Source organism: Rhyacophila brunnea, unplaced genomic scaffold (genome assembly GCF_057557595.1).
Source record: "Rhyacophila brunnea isolate RB1 unplaced genomic scaffold, BYU_Rbru_1.0 scaffold_4, whole genome shotgun sequence".
Lineage (NCBI taxonomy): Eukaryota > Metazoa > Arthropoda > Insecta > Trichoptera > Rhyacophilidae > Rhyacophila > Rhyacophila brunnea.
In genome coordinates, this window is record NW_028233068.1 from 50,377,547 (window position 1) to 50,405,514 (window position 27,968).

The 27,968-nt window shown below is 33.3% G+C and overlaps 1 protein-coding gene across 1 annotated transcript; it reads left to right on the plus strand.

Moving 5' to 3' along the window:
- The first annotated feature begins 2,747 nt into the window (after positions 1 to 2,747).
- Positions 2,748 to 27,872, plus strand: LOC147067487 (dual serine/threonine and tyrosine protein kinase-like). Its single transcript, XM_085954288.1, has 19 exons — positions 2,748 to 2,922; positions 4,730 to 4,913; positions 5,227 to 5,393; positions 5,667 to 5,780; positions 6,543 to 7,172; positions 8,546 to 9,050; positions 11,817 to 12,067; positions 12,332 to 12,448; positions 13,286 to 13,400; positions 14,763 to 15,372; positions 20,623 to 20,778; positions 21,625 to 21,751; positions 22,669 to 22,879; positions 23,563 to 23,695; positions 23,779 to 23,963; positions 25,004 to 25,229; positions 26,132 to 26,217; positions 26,485 to 26,672; positions 27,583 to 27,872. Exons 2-18 carry the CDS (start codon positions 4,748 to 4,750, stop codon positions 26,649 to 26,651), a joined length of 3,966 nt encoding a protein of 1,321 aa, XP_085810414.1. The 5' UTR covers positions 2,748 to 2,922; positions 4,730 to 4,747; the 3' UTR covers positions 26,652 to 26,672; positions 27,583 to 27,872.
- The last annotated feature ends 96 nt before the right edge of the window (positions 27,873 to 27,968 follow it).

Below are 27,968 nucleotides of genomic sequence, written 5' to 3' on the forward strand. Positions count from 1 at the left end.
TTATAAACAATAATAATATGTACCAATGTTCTATGAATTAAACACTTGATATTATATTATATTATTGACAACGTAAAAAAATATTTAATTTTTATTAATAAGGTGTATTTCAATGATTACTATCACCGCTGGATTAAATTAATACTATAATAATATTATTATGTGAAGCAACATTGTTTTAGCTAAGCTTTGTATCCTAGAATTATGTGAAGTTTTAAATTACCTATGTATATAAATTACCTGTTTGTCAAATTGTACAACAGAATCAAATGCTATAAAATATTATTTTATGGGTACGGTTAGAGAGTTTTTAGTTTGTTAAAATACTTGTTTGTCCAAATAGAGGCATTACATCCTAAATCACAATCATGTTAAAAGTCTTCATTTTTTTTATATTGTTCTCAATAAAATAGATATAATAATATGATGTTTGAATCTTCACATAGTTCTGTGCGCTAGTTAGGGCTTACCAATAATTAATACCAATATATTATTGAGAAATATTAGCTAATTGATTTTAAATTTAACTAATGTGCTTTGTGTGCAGCCGCAGAGATGTCGGCTGTTCGGCAACATGAACAAAATAAATATTATGGAATCTTGAATGTATTCAAATACTACGCTGATGAGTAATAATAAATTATTGTGTATCTCTCTCTCTCATTCCATTCTTTGTGTTTGTCGGGAAGTCTCAATAAAGATGATGAAAATTTGCTGACTTGTTTGTTTTATTTCATTATTTTTCGTTGTATAAGTAACATGGAACTTGAGGTAATGCTTGATGAAGCAGTAGAAAAATCTCCTTTTAATGCAGTGAACGTGCAACAGGTCGCATCCACTTGCAGGTGAACTTGCCCACCATTGATCGCAGCTGTAAGTCAGGTATTAAAACGAGAAGTGTCTCAACATGAGGTATTTACTTGATATAAGGTAGTGTGCGGGGTAGGAATGGAAGTTAAATGCATCGTCAACCTATAGAGCTGTTCATTCCCACAACAAGACGCATGCATTCTACATAGGCTACATAATGTGTGCAAATGTCTCAGACAAACAGTAACTTAAGAGCATACACAAGTGAAACAGTAGGTGGAATGAAATTTCGTACTCGTCGCCAATCGGAGACCGACAGTCGAGGTGTGAGCACGTCAATTTGTTTTGTGATGGCGTCGGAGGAATATATTCTTAAATCGTGTAAAGATGAGTAAAAGACCTTACGCATGTACTTGAAAAAGAAAACATGTCCATGAATATACTATTATTATTACTAATATAACATTAAATGGACGCATGTTGAATTTTTATGACAAATTATATTTCGTTCGGTTCGCGTCATTTGCACCGGTTGCTCAGTCGATCAATCAGCGTAACAAACTTGGGATAGTTCCTCGTAAAAAGTGAACATGTACAGCTAGGGTTAAAGTTAATAAATAGATAGTGGACATTTGAAAAACAACTACACTGAAGAAGATGGCTGATCGCATTGCTGTTTGGTTTTCAATGACTCACGGAGAAACCCGTAGAAAATAAAATCATACAGATTTCACTTACAGTATGGGACTCATCTGCATTATACTGATATATAACCCCATTGGTGGTTATATATCACTATAACCCCATGTTGAAAACCGCTCCATACTAATTAGCAACATACCACCCCATATCAGTGGGCCATGGGCCGGTCCTAGCAAATGCGAGATCCGATTTGAGCGTGTGCACGTGGCACCTATGTACAGAGAACAAATATTATATTACTCGAGTTTTTGCTTTTTCAAACCTCATTAAGTAAGTATATTTATATTTGGAATAATTTACTGAACATTTTTTGACACTCATTATAAACGCGTCAATCAAGATGATATTTTTCTAGCCATTTTCACATTATGCCATATCCGGTTATTATTTTCTATAATATAACTTATCAATATTACAAATTGTTTCACATTTAAATCGAAGAATTTGCACTTAGGACCGTCCACATATGGCATCACATGATTTTGGTTATTTTTAAATCTCCCCCACCCCGACCCCACCATCACATTTCGTCACATAACCTTTTACCACTCTTGTCTATATTACGTCACATTTTTGACAATACGTAACAGAAAAAAAAATTTTGTGTATTCAGATTCTTTTATGTTTTTTGTTTACTTTGTCACATTTTCTCTGACCCCCTTTGTCTCAAATCATCACATTTTATCAAACCCCCCTAGAACGTGATGTCATATATGGACGGTCCCTAATACTATGGTTTTACACTCACGGTGCGATTAATTTGATCATCTGGATCTTTTCGAAGTTTTCTTGGAAAGAAACAGTTATTTACAGTAAAAAAAAAATAGGATGTTTTTAATTGAATTATTTACTTCATTAAATTTGATGAAACAAAATATAACAGTGGAGGGGAGCTGTTGTAGCCGACCACTTGACTGTAGTGAAAGGAAAGCCGCCACTGGGTAATCGTTATGGGTATTCTATAACACAAGTTTGTAGTTATTTAATTTGCAGTCAGTGTGTATGTCACAAACAAAAAATAAAAGAAATATATTTTAAGCGATCGCACTACCTTACAGACATAATAATAATATCAGCAGTAAGAATTAGAGATTATTAAACGTTTTTTAAGCACCACCTAATCTCTTTGGTTACAATAATGGTGGATTAATCTAACCCCATATTGCATTTTTTTTAAGTAGACACATATTTTTTTAATAATATGGCAACCATGCAAAATTGAACATTATTTATTTGACAGCTCCAATGAAAGGAAAATGGCCGGCTAATGGGATAGTAATGTTTATCCTTTTGTTATCGTTTGAAATCCATTTAATTTACATGTCTGTCAACACAAGATGTGCCAAAATACTATAGTGATAATTAAAATAAATAAAACGCCCCGAATGATACATCATTATTGACATTTCGGTGAGTATTTCGCAATCAGCTTTTGTTGATATCCTCACTACTTAGTTTCTAAATAGATATTTATTCACGGAAGCCAATTAGCTATGAAAAATGACAACTACCTCCCGCTTATCACCGTTATTAATTACAATACCAATTGATTACAATGATGAAATCTCATTTTCGTGACAAATCCCGCACGTAGTGCACCTACTCCATAATATTTACATAGGTGTTGAATAGGTACGTCCGTAGATGCTATGAATATCGGTATTGTGATTAGGTCATCTCTAACTGGTTTGGACAGAGATCGTCACATTTACATTAAATTTATTATTTTCTATTGACTTATTATTGCTCATTTTTTATTTAGCTGTCAAAATAATGGGAACATTTTTAAAGCATTAGGTAGATACCTACCTATTTCTATTACTGATAGATTTGTGTATACATTTCAACATAAAAATATATAACAATCCATGATTTAGCATCCCTTGAATTGAATTGTTTACATAGATTTACAACTTTGTCATTCTAATATTATTGTTAAATCATTATTATCAGACAGGGTCAATCCACTACTGGATGAAGGCCTCCTCTAGCTTCCTCCTCGGTTTCTAGTTCTTCACTGCCACATACATCCACAGAACTTTATGAGTTTGTCTATCCAGCGAGTTGTAAGGCATCCCTGTGGTCGTTTAGTGCCCCTTGGGTACCATTATACGACGCCACTTGTCCACTCCATGAGCAACATAACCAACCCATTGCTATTTCATCTGCTTAGCCACCTCTGTCACATCGCAAGCTCTTGTCTGCTTCCTAACTCAATGGTTTCTTTTGTGGTCTTTCCGCGTTATGAGTAATTTTTGGAATTCCTTTACATTAAGAGTCCAGGTGGCATACATTGGTTGAACATGTTAGACATAACATCGCTATATGATTGGTTTGTCTGTTTTTATCGAAATCGACCTTTTAATGCAGAACGATTTTTGTATCTAAATGGACCAGAACCATCCTTTTCTTTAAATTGCTTTGTAATAAATACAGCATTCATATGCTGTAGAAACAACAATTTAAATACCTCCATGTATTTAAATATAGGATAATGAAATTTGTTTTTCGTCTCCTGAAGAGTTGATATTTGGTCTATTCGACAAACCAATCCTACAGCGACGAAAGACACAGTGGGAGTTCACTTTGAAAGATACTATTCAGGTGCTCAACTACACTCCACACCAGTGGTTATGTGAACAATCTCGTCCTACATAATACCTAAACATACCACCTATTTTTTTTTCAGGAGATTGTTAAAACTGTCTAATTTTTGTTTTAAATAAAAGTTCGAAATTCAATAAAATCGACAAAGTTTCTGTTCAAAATGACATTCCTGGTATTTAGGAGGTTTGCATATTTTCAAATGGACTTCGTTTACTGAGGGTTTAATTGAATTTAAAAAAACTAACAAACACTATCTCCAATTTGTAGTATTAGTTTATTAAAAACAAATACGTAAGACTAAGAAAGTTTAGTATATACCCTCTCGTTCTATCACAACAGCCCGAGATTGTAAACATGTTATCCAAATCTTCAACTTTCGACCATACCAAAGATGTATATTTATTTATAGCCCGAAACAGTTATCAATGTAAAGGACTCAATTCAAGTGGAAATAACAAAAATTACTTTGTTTCAAAACCATTAAATATCAGTATGTTCACAAATACAATCGTGTTGCATGCCGATTCCTCTATTTTATATTCTAACTCTAACAGTCTTCTTATAACCTTTTTCACTTCGTCAACATGACATTTTTTCAACATTTTTCCAGATCTCCATTTGTAGAAAGATGGCAAGAAGGAACTTGCACCTGAAGGGCGAAGATTCGTCTTCGCCCAGCAGTCTGGGGTATGAAATGCGTCGCTTCCAGTCCCATCGTAGACAACTGCACCGCATCTTAGGAGACACCCTGCGAGCCCTCAAAGGAGTGGCTCATATGAATCTGTTTCCATTGGGTGAGTATTGCTAACATTTGGAAATAATTGCTTCCAACCCCACATTGTGTAGGTTTATCAAGAATTACTATATCTTGAGAATTAGCAAACAGGAAACCTAATATGGTTAATACTTTAAAAGATTTTATTTTGTAACACTACCATATTGTTAGATGTATGTGTTACATATTTATATTATTTAACCGGTAGATGTCGAAAGCAATTTGAACAAATGAAATTCAAAAGTGTAAAACCAGCCAGATAACAATTTTAGTTCTGAAAAAGACATTGTAAACTAGTTTAACACAATAATCATTTTCTATTCTGATTTCAGAGTCAGCGATAGTAGACGCCATTCGTGAATCGAAAGAGGGTGCTCTCCGGCCGCCGGCCATAGTTGCGTTGGGACCGGCTAGAGCTCGTCTCGTCAATCTACTCCTCGGAGAGAGACTTCTCCCCGTCAGGCAACCTTCCTCGTCCCCAGGAAGAGGATGGCGATGGGTCAGTCTGTGATTAAATGCTTCACTTTTTTTTTTCAATCGCAATTACTATTTTATTTTCATTTGTAACCACTTAAATTATATAAAATATTATACTCTTAAAGAGTTTTCTTTTTAAATAAAGGATGGATATTCCTCATACCTGTTTTTTCTCGTTTACCTTATTCAAAAACTCCCATAATTTACGCAAAACCAAAATGTCTTTTCGCCAAATTAATGAGATTCTATTGTATATTGAAAAGATATCAAATGTCATTATATATGATTTTTTCAGCTGCGTATTCAACACGGTCATAGGCGTCAGATCAGACTCAGTCTTGGAACGGACATTGAAGTTGTAGAACCTCTTCTTCCGATGGATTCAAATTGGGATCAAATTCCTCATCAGGTACAACAATACCAAATCTTTTTCAGATAACAAATCTTTTGAAATACAATTTTTGTTTTTGCATAAATGAGACGGTAATTCAAACATTTTAGATAAATTGAATAAAGCATTCGACGGTATTCTGGTGAATTCTACAGTTTATTTTTCAATACAGTAATGAATACGTGTATTAATTAAGGCGCTAAGTACCAAAATAATAAAAACTGACATTTTTATAGAAAAATGTTCTACATACCAACGCCAATAACTTCAACTATAGTCTAAGTGCTTCATGCATGTCAAAAAAATACAGAAAATAATTAAACCTGTCGATGTTGTAAGTCCGTTGGCGTGTTTTATTTATAATGGTATAAGTAGCACTGCAGTGGTCAACGGCATTCAATATAAAATAGCTAACGATGATGTGTTGACACTTCCGAGTTCTTAATACCTAAAATTATAGAAGCTGCCGTGATTGCTTCACACTGTAAAACTACATTTTTCAAAAGGTCTGCTTCATGAAATTTTACTGCAATGACTCGGTATTTTGTAACTACAGGCAATACTACTTTTTGGTACTTAGAGCCTTATTTAATACACGTATTCAGTTTATGACATTGACCGCTTGCTTCTTTTCACCACCTAGAAAGGGAGGGATCAGATGAATAGCCAATGGTCCAATAAAAACATACGCTGTACTTAGGAGTATATTATATAGGTAATTTAAAATAATTAAAGCATATCCGTATCGGTAATTAGTAATTACCATTGTTTACTTCACAGGATTTGAAAAGGACAGACACCCTAGATTTATCTACAGTGATGGACATCGAACTTTGCAATCAGTTCCTCCAAAACGGAATACAAATCCTCGTCCCGCCGGATCTCGGAGATCTCTCTCTGGATGACCGAGCCCCCTACGAATTCGCATATGAGTCTACCATAAGAGATTACGAAACCTTCTACTCCAAACGCGGCCCACTCCTGGAAAACGTCTTCCCAATTATTATTTACGCTCTCGATGAAGTCGGACCGCCAGTTTCTATTAAAGCAAACAGGGGATCTAAACTGAAGCGAGATAATGCTAAAAGAAACAAAGAGAAAAGAAAAACTAATACTGTCGCAAAGAGTTTTATCGACACATTTAATCGAATGAAATTGAGCAATGACCGTCGAGATTGTAAACAGAAAGACAGAAATTCCAAATTTTATTTTGAACTTGATGATGAAATGGTCGTGTGTGACGATATCTCTGATTCCATCGGCATCATCTTCGAAACCGAGGAAGCCAGCGAAGCTATAAACTGTGATAACGAAATGAAAGATGGCGCCCCAAATATGGATGATGAGACAAGCAAAATCAAGTGTCCGCCTGATTTAGAGTATGATGCATTTACTGGACTCAGTGAAGAGGTATTTATAGAATCTTCTATCCTAGTCCATATTGATAATTTTATACCAGAGCCAAATTAGTGTTTTTTTCACATAATCGTCGCCTGATGATGATGAATCGTGGGATATCTAAAAAAACGTCTTTTTTTATCTGCTTATAAAATTCATTATTTTTCATAGTGTTAAGTGCTGTACTGAGATATTTGGTCTTACTAGTAAAATTTCTTAGTATGAGAAGTATACCACTATAACATTGAATAAAAAATCCCGCTATGTTAAATGTTAAACTGGGATAACATACATGTCTTACTATAGCTCAAAAATATGTTACTGACGAAATATATGGTCGTTTGCCTTTGGTTTTGTTTAAAATATTTACTTTATAAATATATGAGATGATTAACAAGTTTTAATTTTACTAAGAATATAAAATAATGAATTTCTTTAAACCTCAATATCTCAATACTATGTTTTTTAGATGTCCCACTACAGTTCTCAGGCGACGATATTCACAGAACTACCTACATTTTATATATCTTTTGTTTAATGTTCTTTCTAGTTTCGAATATTTTTTTAGTTTTTAGTTTTTTAATGCCCAAAACAGGTTAAAGTTTACCTCCAGAAAGATTCCTAACCGTTCGGGTTTGGCGGAACCCTTGATACATTTACCAAGCCCACACATCATCATCATGATCAGCCTGAATCTATCCACTGCTGGATGAAGGCCTCTCCAAGCTGAATCCACTTCTCGGTCCTGTGTGTTGCGTTGCCATTTACTTCCACAGAACTTAATAATTTCATTGATCCAGCGACCTCTAGGTCTACCTTGCAGACATTTTGTACCTCTTGGATACCACTGGATGATTAGATTTGTTTAAAGATTATTCCTTCTTCAAGCTATGTGCCCAGCCCATTTCTACTTTAGTCACTTAGCGAACTCTATTACATCGCAACCCTTGTCTGTTTCCTTATCCACTCATTCCTCCTTTTGTCCTTTCGCGTTATGCCCAGCATGCACCTTTCCATGCCACTTAGGATACATATTAAGGTCCAAATAGGAAAAATAGAAAACAGCTGTGTAAAGCTTTGTTCAATGCTATTGTTAAGCAGGTCAATAGACACTCATTTGACAATACATAGTATAACAATATTATAAACACATAACAGATAATAAATAGAATACCGATAGGCTATATTCAATATGCTGCATGTTGAAGCAGGCTTTTGAATGTGTGAGTGTCCTACGAAAATGAAGCACGCATTATGCACGTGCAATAGTGTGTTTAATACACCAACATATAATTTTTCCTAAAAATGTTCGTGATTTATTAGGATAGTATATTTGGTGCAGTCAAATAAATCCGAATAATTAATGATTACCGTTTATATTTCAGAATCTCTTGGATCTTCGACAAATATACGAACTCCACCCAAACGCTCAAGTTCTATTCACTCTCTTCTCTGATAGTGCCGAATCCGACTCGAACCCCCAGCCCAAATTGAGGCTGCCACCCACTTTAAAAGTGACCAACCGCGACAGTCACTTCAACACTTCTGTAGAAAATGACTCCCTGAATGAGACTCCCGACGCCACTTATCTAAAACAAGAACGGGACGACTTCATGAAATTTGAATGCTCATCCGTTTCACCTATGGCTAAAGATTATTTGGTCCCCAAGATGGCCGACACTCCGCCATTGAAAAATCAAGACAGGATTAATAACACAAAACACATTGTGTCGAAAGCGGAAACTCTGCTAGAGTCTATTGACAATGAACTGTTGATATCGGGAAGCAGCGATGATTCGAATGTTTTCTCTCTGGATGACGCCAGAGAGGTTCTTTTGGATAAGCAGAGACAGTTCCTTGCGGGACTCGTAGAACAATTGCATCAGATGTGTAAGTTATTCTTTTTGTAATATTGATATAATAGATGTATGTATAACCTGTCACTTAATAATAAGTAGGGAGCGGATTTATATGCAACAAAAAACATGATTATATGTATGCATATAGGCACTTAAAATCATTAAAATATGCACTTAAAAATTTATTTTTATGCAAAAAAATTGTAAATACCCACTTCACCCAATATTACTGATAAAAATTCGAATAACAAATTAATAATCTTAACACATTGATCGCCAACTAGTTTTACATAAAATAGTTAAAAAATGATTATTTGTTTTTAAGGTATTATTTGATAGGTTATGAAAGAATATAATGTTTTTTTTTCATTTTGATGATTTTTTTACGTAAATATTGGTTTTTATGATGTGCCGGCCACATGTGTCCGTCGCGGCGCCAACAAGTTAATTTATTCTATTGCGCCGTGCCAGCCATTTCGCCGGTCACCTGTCCATATGTGTTGGCGAGGGCATGGTGCCATTTCGCGGTCGAATTATATTTAGATTTAGATGGTATAATAAACAGAAAAGGCACAAATACGGAATAAAAGTTTTCAAATTGGGTAGTATAATACATGGATACACATAAACTGGAAATGTACGTATACATACCTTATAATCATTTTTGTTATTCTTTTTTTTTATTATTTACATATTTTTTATAACTTACATTTTTTAAATCTATTTAATTTTTATTTTTATATCAATAAAAACACATTTACAATTTAAAAGGAAAACTTTTTTTTTATTATGTACATTCTTTACATTAGTGAGCCTATATTTTGTGACTGGGAAGACATATTTTCAGGCCAAGTGGCAGTAATATACAGAAGGGCCATGCCGGTCACCGTGTATCGAAAAATGCACTGCGCGCGTGCCCGCCGGCGCTGTAGAACAACTCGAAGGCAGGTCTTCTTTGCCGGTCACCGGTGACCCCCATGGCCCCCTGAACGTAATCCAATGCCGGTCACCGGTGACCCCCATGGCGATCAACGTGTTAATCAATATACCTAGAACAATAAAAAAAAAACACAAATAATCAATACAAAGTTAATCAATCAAATTTTCAAAATAGTTTGTTTACAAGTACAAATAATTGAATAAGAAATGCAATGTTGACTATACACAACGACACATTAAACTATTCCTAAATACTATTTACTGTTTTTTTTGTCCGGAAAAAAGTTACAATATTTTTTTTCAATACATATTGTGCTCTGGCATTAATTTTTTTCGCATATCTGTCAGTATTTTGTTTATATGCGGAAAATGACCTCTCAACGTCCACAGTGTTGATTGGGCAAAATTTAAATAAAGGTGTCCGATTTGACTTCACTTTTTCTGATAAATCCACAGCTCAGGGATGCCATTAAAAAATGCGAGGGCGTCTAAACTATCTACCTACCTAATTTAGTTTAGTTATATTTTGATAAAATAATTTTTATAAACTGAAATTATAAATGCAAAAGCCCTAAAATATGCATTTATTTATGAAATATGCACTAATGTCTCAAATATGCTCTAACGTCTATAAAATATGCATTTATATGCACGATAAAATTTTATTTTTGGATTCTGCGTCTTTCAAAACGGATTTCTGTGCAACTCTCATAGCAGTGCATACACCCTAACAAAACGTGCACTAGCATATAAATCGGGTCCCTAATAATAAGTCACATTGCATAGATATCACATTGTACTATAAATATTGTGTAAATTACCCTTCATTGACTAACTGACAGTCTTCAGCACAGATGGCTTGTTTCTTTTATATAAAATCTTTTAAGGTATCCATAAAATGGTGTCGGTAAACACCAGGAAATAGACATTGGACTATATAATAGAAGGAGTCTTATGCTATAAACACATTGCCATCATCTCACATGAGCTCACATGCTATAACTATCGGAACATTCAATAATATAAACTGACATATAAAAACACTTCCTCTGTAGTTTAGTAGTAGTCTACTCCAATTTCTTTGGTATTTACTAATTACAAAATATTCTCTTTATGTAGTCAAGTTGTCCTAAACAACGATTACTATGTTGAGTGTAGTTATAATAGTAAGAAACCTTTTAGCGCACATTTAAGCCCTATTTTTTAGCACCTATTTTTAAATAGTTTTGGATAATTACATATTTTTACATATTCTAGGTTTAAGCACATATTTTCACATAAACACAAAATTTCAATGTTCCTGGACCAATTGGAATAAAAATAAGTACAAAATTAAATAGTGTTTCAAATGAAAATACTGGACTTCAAACACTGCAGAATATTAAAGCTGTTTTGGAAAATCCATCAGATGTTTCAATTTTTTCTACTTCAGAAATAGTTTCATTTACATACACAACAATAACATCTGTAGAAGTGGAAAGAAGTTTTTCCATGTATAAAAATTTGCTAGGATCAAATCGTTAAAGATTCACTTTCGAAAACTTGAAGCATTATTTTATTATTTATTGTAATAAAGTGTTTTCTGTTTGTGAATAAATAATAAATTAAACTTTTGAAATATATATGATTTATTGTAATACTTAAATTTTTAGAACCTATTTTTGTTTTTTAGCACATAATTATGAAATTTTAATAACATATTTTCCAATTATATCTACATATTTTAGGTACCTATTATTCATTTTTTAGCACCTAAAAATCCTAAACCTAATTATAATACATATTCTTATGATAAAATTATGCTAGATATCAAAACACTTATTTTTCTTAAAAATATAAAACTATATTTAATTTACAGCTCATCCGTTTTCTCACAACCACTTTACTGGCCATTGGCTAATAGTCGACGATAGCTATATAAATGAGAAAGAATACAATGACCAATGTTGTAAGATCAATAATGGCGACCCTTCCAAAGTGGCCGGTCAGACCGACACAGCTGATTGTGATATTGTTCTCAGACGAGATGAGTTCATTGAGAACTTGGTGACATTCAGCAAGGGATGCCTGCAGAATTATATACTTGACGATTGTGATAAACTCAGCGAGGTGAGTAAATGTTCAATAATAAGAATCTAACATTCTTAAATCTTCTGTGTATATTCAATATCGAATAAAAAATAATAATTTGACAAGTGAAATTAATTAGTTAACCCAAATGCACATGTTTATTTTATTTAGTGTCTTGAAAAAATGACAATTTTTCTATTATTTTCTTAAAATTAATAGGATTTGCACTTCAATGATCACTTCTGCAGCATGTGTAAACCACAAATTACTTTATTAATATTATGTGTCAATTTTGTTTTTCAGATACACAATTCGCTTCTTCAACAATTTATTTTATCTTCTTTTGACATGTTGAGAGAGATGCAAATTATACCGAAAAAGATTCAATATGTCGCCCAAGTGGAACAAAAACTGTACGATGTAAGATTCTTTTTATTCTACTCTAATAACCAAATGCAGAGATGTCGATGTTAAGTTAGCCCTAACTAAAATGTTATAATAAGGATAATAATAATAATAGATCCTTGTTTTTCCCACTTCCGCTAAGTCGCCGATTTTGGCAGCCTAGGGCGGCACGGAAACAATAATAAATAACCTGTACAAAAGTAAATCAATTGTTTTAAAATAATTATTTCCATGTTAGTGGGTATTTTTCTTGAATGGTCCCAAGGTTAGGAAGAGAGATGATCCAGTCACGCTCTGTGAGTTTTATACTTAAGCGTATAGAAGTCGTTTATTTTTGTAGTCTTGATAATAGTGTTATACAAACGAAATAGATATTGATTAAAAAAAAACAACTGGAATTTAACATAATTTTTATTATCATTTTGTTTAAGGTATTTAAAAGTATTTAATTATGACTATGCATCTGGTCCTTAACTATTTTAGAGCTACAATATACATACTATAATTTAAATAAAAATGGAAGGTTTGAACAAAAAAAAGATCTTATCTTGCCTAAGCAATAAATTATTGTTCATACCAAAGAGGTTTTCAATTTTATCACTGCCACTGGAGATTATTATGGAGATGCCCATATTCGCAAAAATTGTTCATAGCCCATTGTCAGTTTTGACCACAATGAAGTTAGCTGCACAATAGTCATATGGGTAATGAACGGCCCCGATTGCATTATGCGAAACGTCAAATTCATTCTTAAATATCAAACACTATGAATATATTAAACTTTTTTTATTTAAATTTAAAAGTCAATGATTTTTAAATGTTTTATACCAATATTGTTATTTACTGTTGTAGACCCTGAATGAAAAATTCTCTGAAGGCGAAAAGAGCGAAGAGCTATTGCAAATGATGCAGAGGGTCTTGGAAGAAATGAAAAATAATATCAACAACATCAACTGGGCAGGAAGTGGTACGCCATAGTGTATCAATTTTATTTGTATGCTTCACTTTACCACAAGAAATCTTGTTTCAATTCAATTAATTTTCCTTATAGGTCTGATATAATCATTAAATATTTAGATGCTAATTTAATATACTTGCAACTTTTATTTTAGAAGAAATTTGAATTACCTGTTATAAATTTATATGTACCTATGTAATAACAGAAAGTTTTTTTTGCTTATATAGAACTTTTTTTTTTCGACCATGTCCGATCCTAATAAGATCATACGGGCCTCCACAGCATGGAGGTTTGTATTAACAGATTTTGTTTTTACGAAAAATGGATGTCACTGCCACGATGGCCGCGCGGCTTAATCGTCGGACTATAGCGTCGTGGGTCCCAGGTTCGAATCATAGGTCTGGCAAGTCCACATATTGTTTTTCAATTGTGTATGAGTCAGAGTATGGACCTAATAGGTTGAGCAAGTGGCATGTAGAACTTACGAAAGGGTTAACTGTCAAATTGTGCTATGTAAGTGTCACAGCTCACTTTTTGACATTTATGATCAGCATAGTCTGGAAAACCATCATGAATAGAGTCACACTTCAAGAATGCTACCAAATTATCCAAATTTACTTTGAAAATCAGCCGTCAATTCGCGCAACTTATAGATGACTTTGTGATTTTTATGGCACACATAATCGTCCATCTTAGTAAAGCATCTGTTGAACTGTGGATATCCACAAAAATGCACTGTTTAATGCGGTTTACACGCTGGTGACATCAACGGACCTTATTTCTTCAAAAATGAGGCCGGAGCTCGCATTACGGACATTATTATCGGTGACTTTATTTTTTAAATATGGATGACATTAATCTCGACAAAATGTTTTCAACAAATGGTTTCAACAGGATGCCGCTATGTACCATACGGTATATATTGACTTATTGAAATCAAAATTTGGCGATAAGTTGATTTCATGAAATGAACCTGTCAATTGTCAGGTCCAAGGTCATGCTATTTGACACCTCAACAGCAACAATTAGTGTCTTGGAACACAGCCAGCAGTGCTGGAAAAAGTGGCCTAAAATTGGTCGTCCAAAATGCGCTTTGTCAATGTCATATGTTCGCAAAATCGTCGTGGTGGCCATATGGGCGGAATCATTTCCAAATATTAATCTTTTGAAAAAAATAAAAATGGTGAAGTTAATTTTTTTTGTTATTTTTTACAATTTCAAGTTGAATTGAGTCTAAAAGACCCTTTATATAATACGAAAAATTTCGATATCTCTCAGTAAATCGGTTTCCTTCTGTTTCATCACGTTTCAATAAATTATAAAGTGCATCATATTACCCACGTTCAATGGTTTTTACAATTTTTTTTCAAGATTCTCCTTGTCACGGAAGCAACGAATGCCTCAACATGATCCCAAGCTCCGTATTCTACGAAATCACTGATGATGAAATCCCGATTATAGAAGAAGAAGTTTCCACACCCGACGTAATGCCAAACGGAAAGACCACATGCAAGCCTAAAAAAACCCTACCGGATCTAATAGAAAATACAATGACCTCGTATAATTTAAAAGATTACTGTATAATTGTCAAAACTCCTGAAATTAATGATGACCCTAATTTGAAGAATATTGAAATAAACTTGACTAATGGAGAGCACTCCAAATCTGATGACATCAGAACACCAGTCAATACAACAAACCATTCTAATCTATTGGAAAATGGCGACTGTCCCGAGAGCATGTCAGCGGAAGCAATGCAAGCCGCAAGGACCAAATTGGACATGGCAGATATTCAGGCTTTGAGAGGCCAAGAAAAATTGCTTTGCAAGACGGTGGGCTCCAAAAAAACTCAGATATCTTTCAAGCAGGCTTCTTTGGAAGTTCAAAGGGCCGTACTCGCACGACTCAGCAGGAATATCAGTATTCAACTCGTCAAATTTGTGGACTGCTTGAGGGACAATTACTACGGCACCTTGCAGAGGTTAGTCATTGTCTGTAACTAGTACCCATTCAGAGTAATGATCCATAGCCTTTTCATCAGCAAATTTATCCATTATTTAAAAGTTGATTTTTCTCCTTCAATTACCTTCTTTTTATAACATTTACTGCCATTATAAATTTATTTGAAAACAATAAAAATCCACAACTTAACCCAGTGGTTGGCAAACTTATTAGTCAAAAGAGCCAAATATCAACAGTATAACGATTGAGATTTCTTTTGAGAGCCAAATTTCTTAAACTTAAACTATATAAAGTATAGGTACACTGTTTATTAACTTAATAAACTTTAATTAAAGTTTTAAATCTTAATTAAACTAGAAGAGACACTTGTGGATAATATGCTTTAAAAATTATTTCAAACCTTTAGGTAGACATATCAGGCAACAGATCATAAAAATGTCAAGTAAAACACAAGGAAATATATTTTTGTAAAGAACACTCGTTATTCAGTCATTTGAATCGCGCGCCATTGCGAAGACGGGTGTACTCGATGTGTCACCAGGGTTATCAAAACAAAACATTGGTCATGCATCGAAAAGTGTGCATCGATAATATTTTTATTTACCATTTAATTAATTATTACGATTACGTTAGTGTTATGTATTTTTTCTTAGTGATTTGTCGATAGAAACATTTTGACGTTTTGTTTTTAGTATTTTTTGTCATTATAAATATATGTGAAATAATTATTTCACCCGCCAAAATGTCACTACCACATAATATTATCGAAGAAATAATGCTGAAAAATATTTTATCGACGCACAGCTCTCCAGTAAATTTGTATGGCTTTGTTCATTGTTCCATATTTGATATTCACATTATTATAATGGTAATAATTTTTATTTTTTATGTGCCACGAAACTGTGTTAGCTCTGTTCACATGGTCGTATTATGCCTAGCGATTATTCGACAGGCCTTTTGTACAATGAAAAAGCCGACGGCGCCTCATAAATTATATTATAATAGTATTTTAGCATTGCGGTAATTATTTTTAGTGTTTTATTCTCCAAAACATCCTAATGGTAATGAGTAAGTGTCACGATGACAACATTATTTTATGGCGAAGAAAATAAATATAGGTTCAGAATTTGAAACGGTAATAAAATTTGAGTTTACGACTTACTAAATGCGATAACCCACTGATTATTCCACAAGTGATTTAGTAATATATCTGTCATAGACTGTAACCAACTCCGGCAGCTCAACTCAGCCCTGTGTATAACAAACACAAACGCGGCGAATTGCTCGGTAGTATGTGTTGAAACCGTGTATGTGAAGACTGGACGGCCGCCATTTTGAACGCGCGGTCAAAGCTTGGATATTTTTTAGCGTCTTCATTTTCTTCGATTTATTTCAGTGAGAATGTCACGAATATAGTTTATTTCTTGGTGCATTTGGAATAACTGATATATAGTTTATCTAGTAATCAATTTTTTAATTTTGAAATCGATCTGTTTTAGCTGTAGTGACCGTTTTAACAGATCAGTTGACTGAAAATAAATTCCCGCGAAAATGGCTCGCATCAAAAGGGTTAATAATGATCTTATTTATTGATAAAAATTAAATTGTAAGTAAGGTATCCATACAATTAAATCATGACAAACACTTGATATCCATCTCCTTGAAAAGTTTGGGGAGGTCAGGTTTGTATGTTGTTGTTTTTAATTTTAGGCACGATTCCAGATTCTCATCAATAAGACAACTTTTCAATTTACTCTTGATAAGGTTCATGCTTGAATAAAATTGTTCGCATGAATATGTAGAACCGCAAAGGGAAAGTACGGCCAACGCTAGTTTTTTCAACTGATCATATGAGTCAGGAATACTATTCCAGGTGTTAAAAATCATCATGTCTTCCTTCTCCAGGTCTTTCAAAGCAGACTACTTGTGCAGTGAACCATGTTTATATTTGTTTTTCTCCAATATGTCCATATCAGCACAAAGACGTTCAAATTTGGAGCTCCATAATTCTTTATTTTTAAATCCAGCAATTGCATTTCAATGTTGCCAAAGTCAGCATTAAGAGGGAAAAAATAATTCTGTTACCTCAGCATTAAGAGGTTTTTTTTTTTAACAAAGACTGACGTCGCTTTGCTGTTTCTGAATTCCTGAAACCTGTTGAGAAAAGCGTCCCTCCTATTTAAAATTTTTGTTTTGAAATAGCAAATGTCAATATCAGAATGATTTTCTAGGCGATGCTTCAGCAGGCTTAGTTAGCAAAGATTCTCTTTCGAAATCTTGAGCAAAAAGGGATAATTTGTTTTCGAATGAAATAACTTCTAATATCGAAATAAAATGTGTTTCTTTCCCCCTGCAGTTTACGATTAAGCTAATTTAGATGAGACATAACTTCTACCATGAAATAAAATTTTTGGATCAACTGATCGTCCGTTATTTCTGGATAGTGAACACCCTTCTCAAGGAGAAATGCTTTAATTTCTGTTAATAAGGAAGCGAAACATTTTTAAACGTTTCCTCTTTATAACCAACGTACCTTGTTATGCAGCAGAAGATCTGCGTGCTCACTCTCCATTTCAACTAAAAAATCTTTAAATTGGCGATGATTAAGAGCTTTAGCTATAATGGAGTTGATAATCTTAATCACAAATTCCATAAATTTGCAAATTTCTTCTGGAAATGTCTGCGCACAAAGTACTTCTTGGCGAATGATGCAATGGTAAGCAAGTAGGTATCTTGTGATTATTTTGTTGTTTCAAAACAGTAACAAACCCTTTCCCTACGCCGGTCATACTTTTCGCTCTGTCTGTTGAAATTGACATAATTTTATCGAGTGAAATATGATCTTTTTCCATGCACTCAATTACCCTCTCCACGTGCTTGACCTTTGAGTGGCAATAATCCTTAAAGTTCTTCTTTAAGACCAGTAGATGAAATAAATCGTACAAATTGGTCCTCTATCATTTATGTTACAAGACTCGTCAACTGCTATTGATAACGCTGAAACCAATTTAAGATCTTCGATTTGCTGGTTGGTTATATTCGAAGACATTTTGACTGTTCTATCTTTCACTATTTTTGTCCGCACGTGGTCATTTGTGGTAGAGCCACACTCAAGGGGCCAAAGAGCCACATGTGGCTCGCGAGCCATAGTTTGCTGACAACTGACCTAACATAACCACACCGCATGCAATGAATAAGTATAAGGTTCCAAACAGTTTTTTTATTTTTTAAACACACAATTTGCCACAAATTTATTGAATTATAGCGAGAACAATACAGGGGGTCCTCATTATCTGATTATTCATTATCCGAGTCCCCAGAGTTTCGAATTTGCAGGAAAATGTAAAAAACACTATAAAAAAACACAAGCGCCAGTCGTCAACTGTCTCTTTCAATTCCACACTTCTATGCTATTTCTGTCTTGCTCACGTGTCTTTTTCTTTTCTAAACGTGCCCCAATTAGACCCATTTTCCAGGTAATTTTGGTCCCCGTTTTAAGCGGATTCGCTAGGGTATTTTTTCGGTCTCAATTACCCACGGATAATGAGGACCCCCTGTATAACTCTTTACCACATCGTATATCAATATCTATTATAGCAGGGATGGCAAACCTTTTTACGTACACGTGCCAAAATTTCCGAAATATTATTTTTTGATTGTCTGACGTGCCGGGCAGTTTTTCGAGTAGTTCGAGCGGGAAAAAATGAAAAAAATAGTTATAAGAATTCTATTAAAAAAGTTCAAAAATAATAAGCAATTGAGTTCTTGAGTATTATTACTATAATACTTACTTAGTCTGATTCTTTACGCACAAATTGACGCCAACATTTTTCGGATCAGATGAGCCAACCCCGCCGCCTTATGAGGTCAGTGCTATAATATTATTATGTGTGACGCATAAAACCTAAGGTCCCACCCATCTATGCAATTTAAATTAATTATAATGCTTATTCTTCAAGAGTATCAGCTGCCTGTTATTTTTTATACAATGCAATACAATGTCATTTATGCATGAATTTCGTCGTTTCCGTTTGCGCATCGATTGATAAATATTATAGGTAAAAATATTATTGAAAACCGAAGAAAATATTATGCATATATATATTTAGGTATTTGAAAAACTTTTTGTAAAAAAAATATCTTTTAAATTATAAGTACCTATATCTATTTTTTTCTCTTCAACACAAAGCATTCGCATGCCATAACAAAATCATTTCGCGTGCCATACGTTCGCCATCCCTGTGTTATAGTATAGTAAACTTTAAGACTTATAATCAACAAAAGCATTTTACCACATTCCACTGAAAAACCTAGTCTATATAATTTATAGGTATGGCAGAATTTTTTTTCATATATTTTATTTAGAAAATTAATACTATCGACCGATTAAAATTGTTCTGATTCTAATTGATTTAGATTTGTATTATTCCATTTGAATGATTGTTTGCAGCATAGATTTCGCCACAATCACATATAATGTCTTTATTTGCCATTGATGAGTGCGCATAGTGCCTGAAGATGCCGAAAAACATAACCCGGGTAGCAAAAAATTACTCAAATAGAATAAAAATAGTACAAAACTAAATCGATTACAATATTTTATTTAGTCGGCAGGTTGCAATACACGGCACTGCTTTAGACAACTAATTATGAATCTTTTATATTTTACGAACAGCAAATTGAAAATTCCTTTCATTTGAATTCAAATCTTTTTTTAACACTTCTAAACTGATTCAGATAGATGTAAGGGTATTCTTTTCTCGGATCAATATTTGTGTATATACCGCATAATATTACTTTTATAATTTTTTACAAAATTATATTAATAATTAAAGAAATCGTAAGAATATTATTATATAATAGTTATTACACAAAACTATAATATTTTTGCCATAATTGTTGTACAAATACTATTATTATAGTACATACTGCCAGCAATACCTCGCAAATAACCAAAAGTTCAACCGCCATGCCCCTCAAATCGTTCACATACAACCAATGGTATAATTACAACAGTTCGAGAAGTTCTGCTCTATGACAAGTTAAATCACCATTTTTGTTCTCCATAGAGTGTAAGATATATTATAAGAATTTTTGTCAGCCATTCACCTAGTATATTGGTTGCTGTACAACAACAAACTCAAACCCACACCTACAGTTTCAGAGACGTCATGCTTCTGAACAGCTATGTGCTATTCTCTATAATAACTGTAGTTCAATTGTCATCATCGATAACTGCAGAAATTAAATGTTGGCGTGTTGTTGTCAGATGTCTGGAATCGTTGGAAGAAGGCAGAAGTCGCAGGGCGGCGTCAGAAGCAGTCCGCCGCATCCTATTGGTCACCAGATCGGTGGACCTCCAACAGTGCGCTTCTTTCTCATTCCTGCACGCCCTCGTTGATCAACTTAGAAGGTTCTTCAACAGGTAAATTATGTAATAATTACTATTTATATAATTAACACACAATCATAATGAGATACTTGCATTAAAGTAATTTTTAATGAATTCTGACTCAATAAGAATGATCTTAAGTAAATAGAAAAATTTATATATTTTCTTTTCTGTCGTTTAGACCATATTAAAGCATCCATTTTTTATGTATGTTCAAAAAATCAAATGATTTAAACACATATTTTTTGAGTTATTAATATTTCGCACCATCGCAACTAAACTGCCACAATCCAAAAAACGTCAAACAGAGAAAATCAGTTTTTATCTTTTGCATTTTTTTACTGTGTTTGGTACAGTTCGGTTATACAGAATACAGCGGAGAACACATTTTGAAAATAGCCGATAAACTGGATTATTTGTTAGGTTAACCTAATCAAACCTAACCTAACCCAAACTAACAAATAATCCAGTTTATTGGCTATTTTCAAAATGCGTTTTCCGCTTTATTCCGTATAACCGAACAGTACCCTGTGTTTTTGAAATATGTTTAGATATTGAATGAAGTTTTGACTTGAATTCTATGACTTAGAGATATGAAATTTTCGGTACATATACTATAAACGATAGACAATGAAACGTAGTAATTAACTCAAAACACGTAAATTTGGACTTAGTTTAACGGTTTAGTTGCGAGGGTGCGATTTGATTGTTGGAAGTCAATTTCGTATACTATATACAAAAAAGTCGGTAGTCAATGGATTAAATGTTAAAAGATCGTCGGAATCCCATTAATTTGAGGGCCATACTATATGAAGATATGATTGCTCTTGGAAATTATGAATAATAGTGAATTACTGTTGTATGAATGATTCTTTTCAGAATGTCATTTTCTCCGAGCGGCAACAAATCGTGCTGCGTTCAAAGCACGCGCTGGAGACGCCAAGTTGCTTTGGATACCATTGAATCTCTCAACGCTTCCAAACTTTCCAAACTTATATCAACACAGGTAATGTAAATCATCTTGCTATAATATATTCTTCTTATGCCTTGTCCTCTCCATAAGTGCAACATGAGATCTCCATGAAGCACTTCCAAGTCTTGTTGTTTCTTCTCTGACCATCTTGTAGCTTTGCTGGATAAATCGAGTGAATATTATTTTACCCACATTATGCACATACATTGTTATAATAAGAAAATTGAGAAAGGTCTAAATATATATTAGAAACAATTTGACTCGATTGTGGCTGAACATGACCTCTGGCATAAATATAATATATGCAAATGCTATTTAAATGATTTGTCAAATAATTGTATTATTCGGTCATACAGAAAACTGTAACTAAATAAAATGTTACGACTTGATAAATGACATTTGTAATTCGAGGATTAGGCCGAAACCTGATTCTGCGGGTCTATTCTATACACAAGGCGACTATCGACCGCTAAAGTGATAGTATTTATTGCATATTTGTATTGAGGTATTATAATTGTTACAATAAGTTAGCCGTCTAAACAGTCAAAACTGTCTATCTCGCTATAAATTTTATCACACCCAAAATATAGCAATAATGCAGCAATTACAACCAATTTATTGTAATTGTTACAATAAGTGCTAATACTTTGATACAAACCTACCCTAAGTTTAATAATATTTATCACTTTATCACTTTAGCGGTCGATAAGTATAGAATAGACCCACTGGTATTCTTACAACTAGGATTAGCTTAAATTTAGTAATATTATTAAGATTCAGTTGTATTTTATGTTCCTGTACAAATTTGAAAAACTTTAATATTACTTTACCAAAATTCTAAATTTACATTCCTAATTAAGGTATTACATATTATGTTGAATTGCTCTGTGCGTACTTATTACTGGATTTCCCCACCTCAATCTTAACAGTAAGTAATCTTTTATTTCCAGTTACGAGAACGGGTCCGTCTATCACATGAGCAATTTCAATCAGCCTTGCAGGTTCTAGGCGAACACCATGCGGCACGTCTCCAGCAAACTGAAGAATTGAAATTGGCTCTGCGAAAATTTCACGCTCCGCGTTTTGCTCGCCTCTGTCTAGAGAGCACTTCATTGGGAGATCTAGCTCGACACGGCCTACCAAATCTCGCTAAGGAAATAGGTATGTCATCATTCATCTTATATCGTGAAATATTATCAGGTCGTAATCTTCTGCATCAGTGGTGCTTAGTATAGGTGGGAAAACTGGTTGATTTTGAAGACTAAGTATACTTACTACCAGTATAAAAAAATACTTGGTATCGAAACTTGTTCCAAAATACTTACCAGTATTTGAAATATCGGCTTTAATAGAATCGCTAAAAATACACTGAGCCGATTCCGCTCCTTTCCGTTCCTTTCCTTCCTTTCCTTTCCGATCGCTTTTCGAAATGTCCCATTTATTATAAAATTTTAAACAGATATTTATGAGTTGTTTTTATGTTAGGTTATAATATTCTTATTAACATATTAAAATGAATATACATACCTACAATGATTTTTTTTAAATTTTAAACATGTTTTCCTGTGTCACACAAAATTTATGACCTATTGTTCATACATAAGATTATGTCATTCGAGTGCAATAATAAACTAATAAATTAAAAAATACTTGAAAGTCTACCAAGTAGTGAGCGACACGCATGATCTCATCGCATGCATTCGAACAAGTTTATTGGGCCACTCGTATTGAGTATGGGTAGTTTGCATCCGAGACTTGAGTACACAAACTGGTGACAGTATTTCCAACTCACCTCTAGTGCTTAGTTATTAACATCACAATATTCATCATATTATTTTCCATAGGTCGTGGACAATATGGAGTAGTGTATGCGGTGAAAGGACCGTGGGCGGGGTTCGAACCGTGCGCCGTGAAGAGCGTCGTTCCTCCAGACGAAAGACACTTCAACGAATTAGCAATGGAATTTTTTCACACCAGGTAAACTGAGGCATGTGTTCAGAATACCAGCATTTCATCTCAACAGCATCACATTATTACATGTTTTTAAATTTGTGTTATAGAAACATTCCAACCCACGAACGCATAGTGAAGCTGCGAGGTTCGGTGATTGATCACTCGTACGAGGGTGGCAGCCCTGCTGTATTGCTGGTATCGGAACGTCTCAAGTGGGACCTGTATTGTGCTTTACGCCATGCCAAACTCACATTCGAACAACGAATGCAGGTTGCCGTGGACATCGTCGAGGGTAAATAATATATTTTTTTACCCTCTTTTTCATACCATTTTCTTTCCCCTATGTCCAACATAGTGAACTTATGAAAACCACATCTCTGTAAAAAAGAAATATCTTCATGGCCAAGATATAAACTAAAAAAAAATACTATTTCTTCGTTACGTTAAGTTAAGTTACTACGGATTTTTCATATTGTTAATTAATTTTTTTAATATCAAGACATGAAATTACAAAACAATAAATGACTTCACAGATTTTGTTAAGAAATAATTCACAAAGACAATCGATAAGTCAATTTGTATGATCACGTTTTCTAATTATTAATAGGTAGGTATGTATCTTTCCGCGACTTTTCAAAATGATGTATTTTCAATTAAAAAAAATGCTGTATTCTTAAATCGTGTGTGTAAGTTAGAAAAATAATTTAAAATAAAAAATATCTGTACTGTTCGGTTATCAGGAATACATCGGAAAAGACATTTTGAAAATAGCCGATAAACTGGATTATTTGTTAGATTAACCTAACCAAACCTAACCTAACATAACCTAACCTAAACTAACCTAAACTAACAAATCGAGGGCTTAGTGTCAAACAACACTATCTACAAAAGTACAACTTTACAGGAGAGCCAAAAATCGTTATTTTAGATTCATGTAACTCAACAAGGGAAATGTTTATTTAAAACCTAATGTTAATATTTTATAATTTATTGTGTATTGTACATTTGTCTTGCTTATGATGATGTTAAAATTTATAGGGATAGTTTTTAAAAAATATGAAAACAAGGGTAACTTATGTAGTTAGCGTTAAACTTTACTGACGATTTAATAAGAAATTAGAAAAGATTGACATAATGTTGTTTGACTATCATGTAGCCGTAAATGTAAAATAACGTTATCTCAAAAAAAAAAAAAAAAACACATTTTTGTAGATAACGTTGTCTGACTTTAAGCACTCGAAATAATCCAGTATATCGGGTATTTTCAAAATGTATTTTCCGCTGTATTCCTGATAACCGAACAGTACCAAAATATCTTATATTTGTTGTTAGGTATTCGATATCTCCACTCTCAAGGCTTAGTACACCGTGATATCAAACTGAAAAATGTTCTACTGGACGAGACCAACCGAGCCAAGTTGACAGATTTGGGTTTCTGCATCCCGGAGGCTATGATGTCAGGATCTATTGTAGGGACACCCGTTCACATGGCTCCCGAATTGCTCTCGGGAAACTATGACAACACGGTCGATATCTATGCCTTTGGTATACTCTTTTGGTATGTATGTTTCGTTAATGTATTCGATAATTCGCGTGAATCAAGCTCTAACAACAGAAGATATTGAATGTTAGCAGTTTTCTGGATTTTACCTGTCAGATATCTGCTTTATTTCAAAAGTAAAATATATTTTATAAAATGTCTTCATATTAAGTTGGTATATTATATTATAATACTTATGAGATAAAAAGAGCTGTTTATATCAGGGTTTCTCACTTTCGAGTTTTTTTTTCTATAGGATTAATAATAATTTTAATTGAATTATCAATAATTCTTGTGACTGATGCAAACTAGCAAAAAAACTTATTACTTAAAAGGAAATGGTGAATGTTCTTACACCATAAGCCTATAAACAAAGTAGTATGTTTCTGAAAGGGATGGTTTGTGATAACTACATAAGTATCTTATATTATACAATAAAGTGGTAATACACGAAACATTTTTTGTCTCTTTAAAAATTGTGATATCTTTATATTGATAAAGATATTTCTCAGACAGAATCTTGGTTAATCGTTGGTTAATCGTTGGTTAATCTTGGTATCGCATCAATTAATAAATGCGATAATATAATACCATTATATAAAACAGTGAACCTGTAACTACAGAATCCATCCCGCTAACAATAACATAAAACACGTCTACTATCATATTGATTTGAGCGAGTACATTTTTTGCATAGAGCGTCCCTTTGCAGGAGTTCAACCACTTTCAAAGCCACTCGGACTTTTATTATTACCAATAAAAAATAAATATTCACTGGTATTGGATACTAGGTTACTATTGATTTTTTTAAATGGTTTATTCTATTTTTGGTAACAAATTATTATTTAATTTTTGTCCATGTTTCCAGAACAATTTACCATATGTATAGTCAATTAATGATTTCTTTAATAATTTGACAGGTATGTTTGTTCTGGTACTGTGAATCTTCCTTCTGCTTTTGAGAATTTTCAAAACAAAGAACAACTCTGGAATAGAGTCGGGAAAGGTAATTTTACAATTCGATTTCAATTACTTTTATAATAATTTATTAATTTTATTATATCAGCATTTACATTTACTAATAAAAATTTTAAAAAACTTCCACTAATTTTTTGGTTTCTGTGGTTTTCCTTGTCCTCCTTAAGTAGACATTGATATTATATTCAGTTCTCTAATCTTGATAATGGTGTGAAAATCTATCAATTGTTAAACTATTAATTGGATGTCTTAGATAATTTGACTCCGGTATGTGATGATCTCCCCTTATACATAGGTCTCCGGCCTGAGCGTCTCCGGCAGTTCTCTGAGGTGTGTTGGGTGCTAATGGAGAAGTGTTGGGCCGCCGATCCCAATGAACGGCCTCTTCTGGGCGATGTTCAACCCATTCTGGAGACCACCAGAGATCACCCTCCTCCTGAAGCTGCCTTCTTCGAAGACTGATCACAAAGATAAAATGATAAGGTTGACTTTCTTTTCCTTATTATGCAACCATTTTATTACCCATTCTATATTATTTAACACATGGCTAAGAGGGGAACATTGTATATTTCTCAATCAAGATAGAAGATATCAAGTGGCTAGAACATTATGGATACACTGGGTATGTATGTCAATGTACGATATTTCAAAACACTTTTTGTACTTTCTTAATTAATAATGATGTTTTATGATTTGTATATAAATGATAATTAAGTACAAGGGTCCTCATTATCCGAGTCCCCGCAATTACGAATTTGCAGAAAACGAAAAGAACGTCAAAAAAGGAATCAACTCTCGATACTTATTTTATTTACCTAAAACATAGGTTTATATTATATTTTTAATAAAAAATAAACCTACAGTAATAAAATATTTGTTTCATTTTTCTAAACTTGTCCCAATTAGTAACAAGTAATTTTGGTCCACTTTTTAAGCGGATTGATTCGCTTTAAGAGGTATTTTTTCGGCACCAATTAAACTCGGATAACAAGGAACCCCTGTATATTCTTTTAGGGTTGTGCATTTGCCATTAGTGAATGCATAGTGCCTGAAGATGCCGAAAGGCGAAATCCAAATTGAAAAACCTCCCTACCTTCATTCACATATTACTTTTTAAATAAATAAATTTTGGTTTTGTCAGTTGGGACAATTTCAACCGATTCAGTAATAAAATATTTATTTTATATGATAATTCTAAATACAGAATTAATCATAAAATATGATAAGTGGTCAGTCAACGAAAAAACATTAATAATTTTATGAAACATATTTTGGTACCAAAAATGCCTATTGGTTGTATTCAAATTAAAGACTTCTTACTGTTGCCTGGTGCAAATTACATTTAAAATTAAATTAGAATATAATAAGTGCTAAATGTTTTATTAAATTTTAGGAAGTCCTGTGACCGTCCGGTATTGAGAAAGATTAAATTAACAATCATCGCATGAAAAAAGATGTGTTACTAAAACACGGACTAGTCGTAAAAGATGGATTGTAAATCTGATGTAATTTTATACAATTGACTTTAAGTATACTTACTTTGTGAATATATATTATTTTTATACCCTAATTTTTATATTTATTAAATGAAATTAGTGATTTAAGGGATGACCGAATTTAAAAATGAATTCAAATAATCTGTCTACTTACAGAAATGTTCTGTGTCAAAAATATTCACAATTTTAATAAACGTCCATAGCTTTTTCTAAGACTTCAGCTCCAATAGTGCCTTATGTTCAAAGAGTCAGTATATTGTAGTAGTTATTATAAATTATGATT

What these genes read in the sequence shown, in the direction of transcription:
- LOC147067487 (XM_085954288.1), top strand. Translation starts at nt 4,748, where the DNA reads ATGGCAAGAAGGAACTTGCACCTGAAGGGCGAAGATTCGTCTTCGCCC. An exon ending in CATCAACTGGGCAGGAAGTG is followed by an intron (nt 13,401 to 14,762) that starts GTACGCCATAGT and finishes TTTTTTTTCAAG; the next exon opens with ATTCTCCTTGTCACGGAAGC. An exon ending in CCAAACTTATATCAACACAG is followed by an intron (nt 21,752 to 22,668) that starts GTAATGTAAATC and finishes TTTTATTTCCAG; the next exon opens with TTACGAGAACGGGTCCGTCT.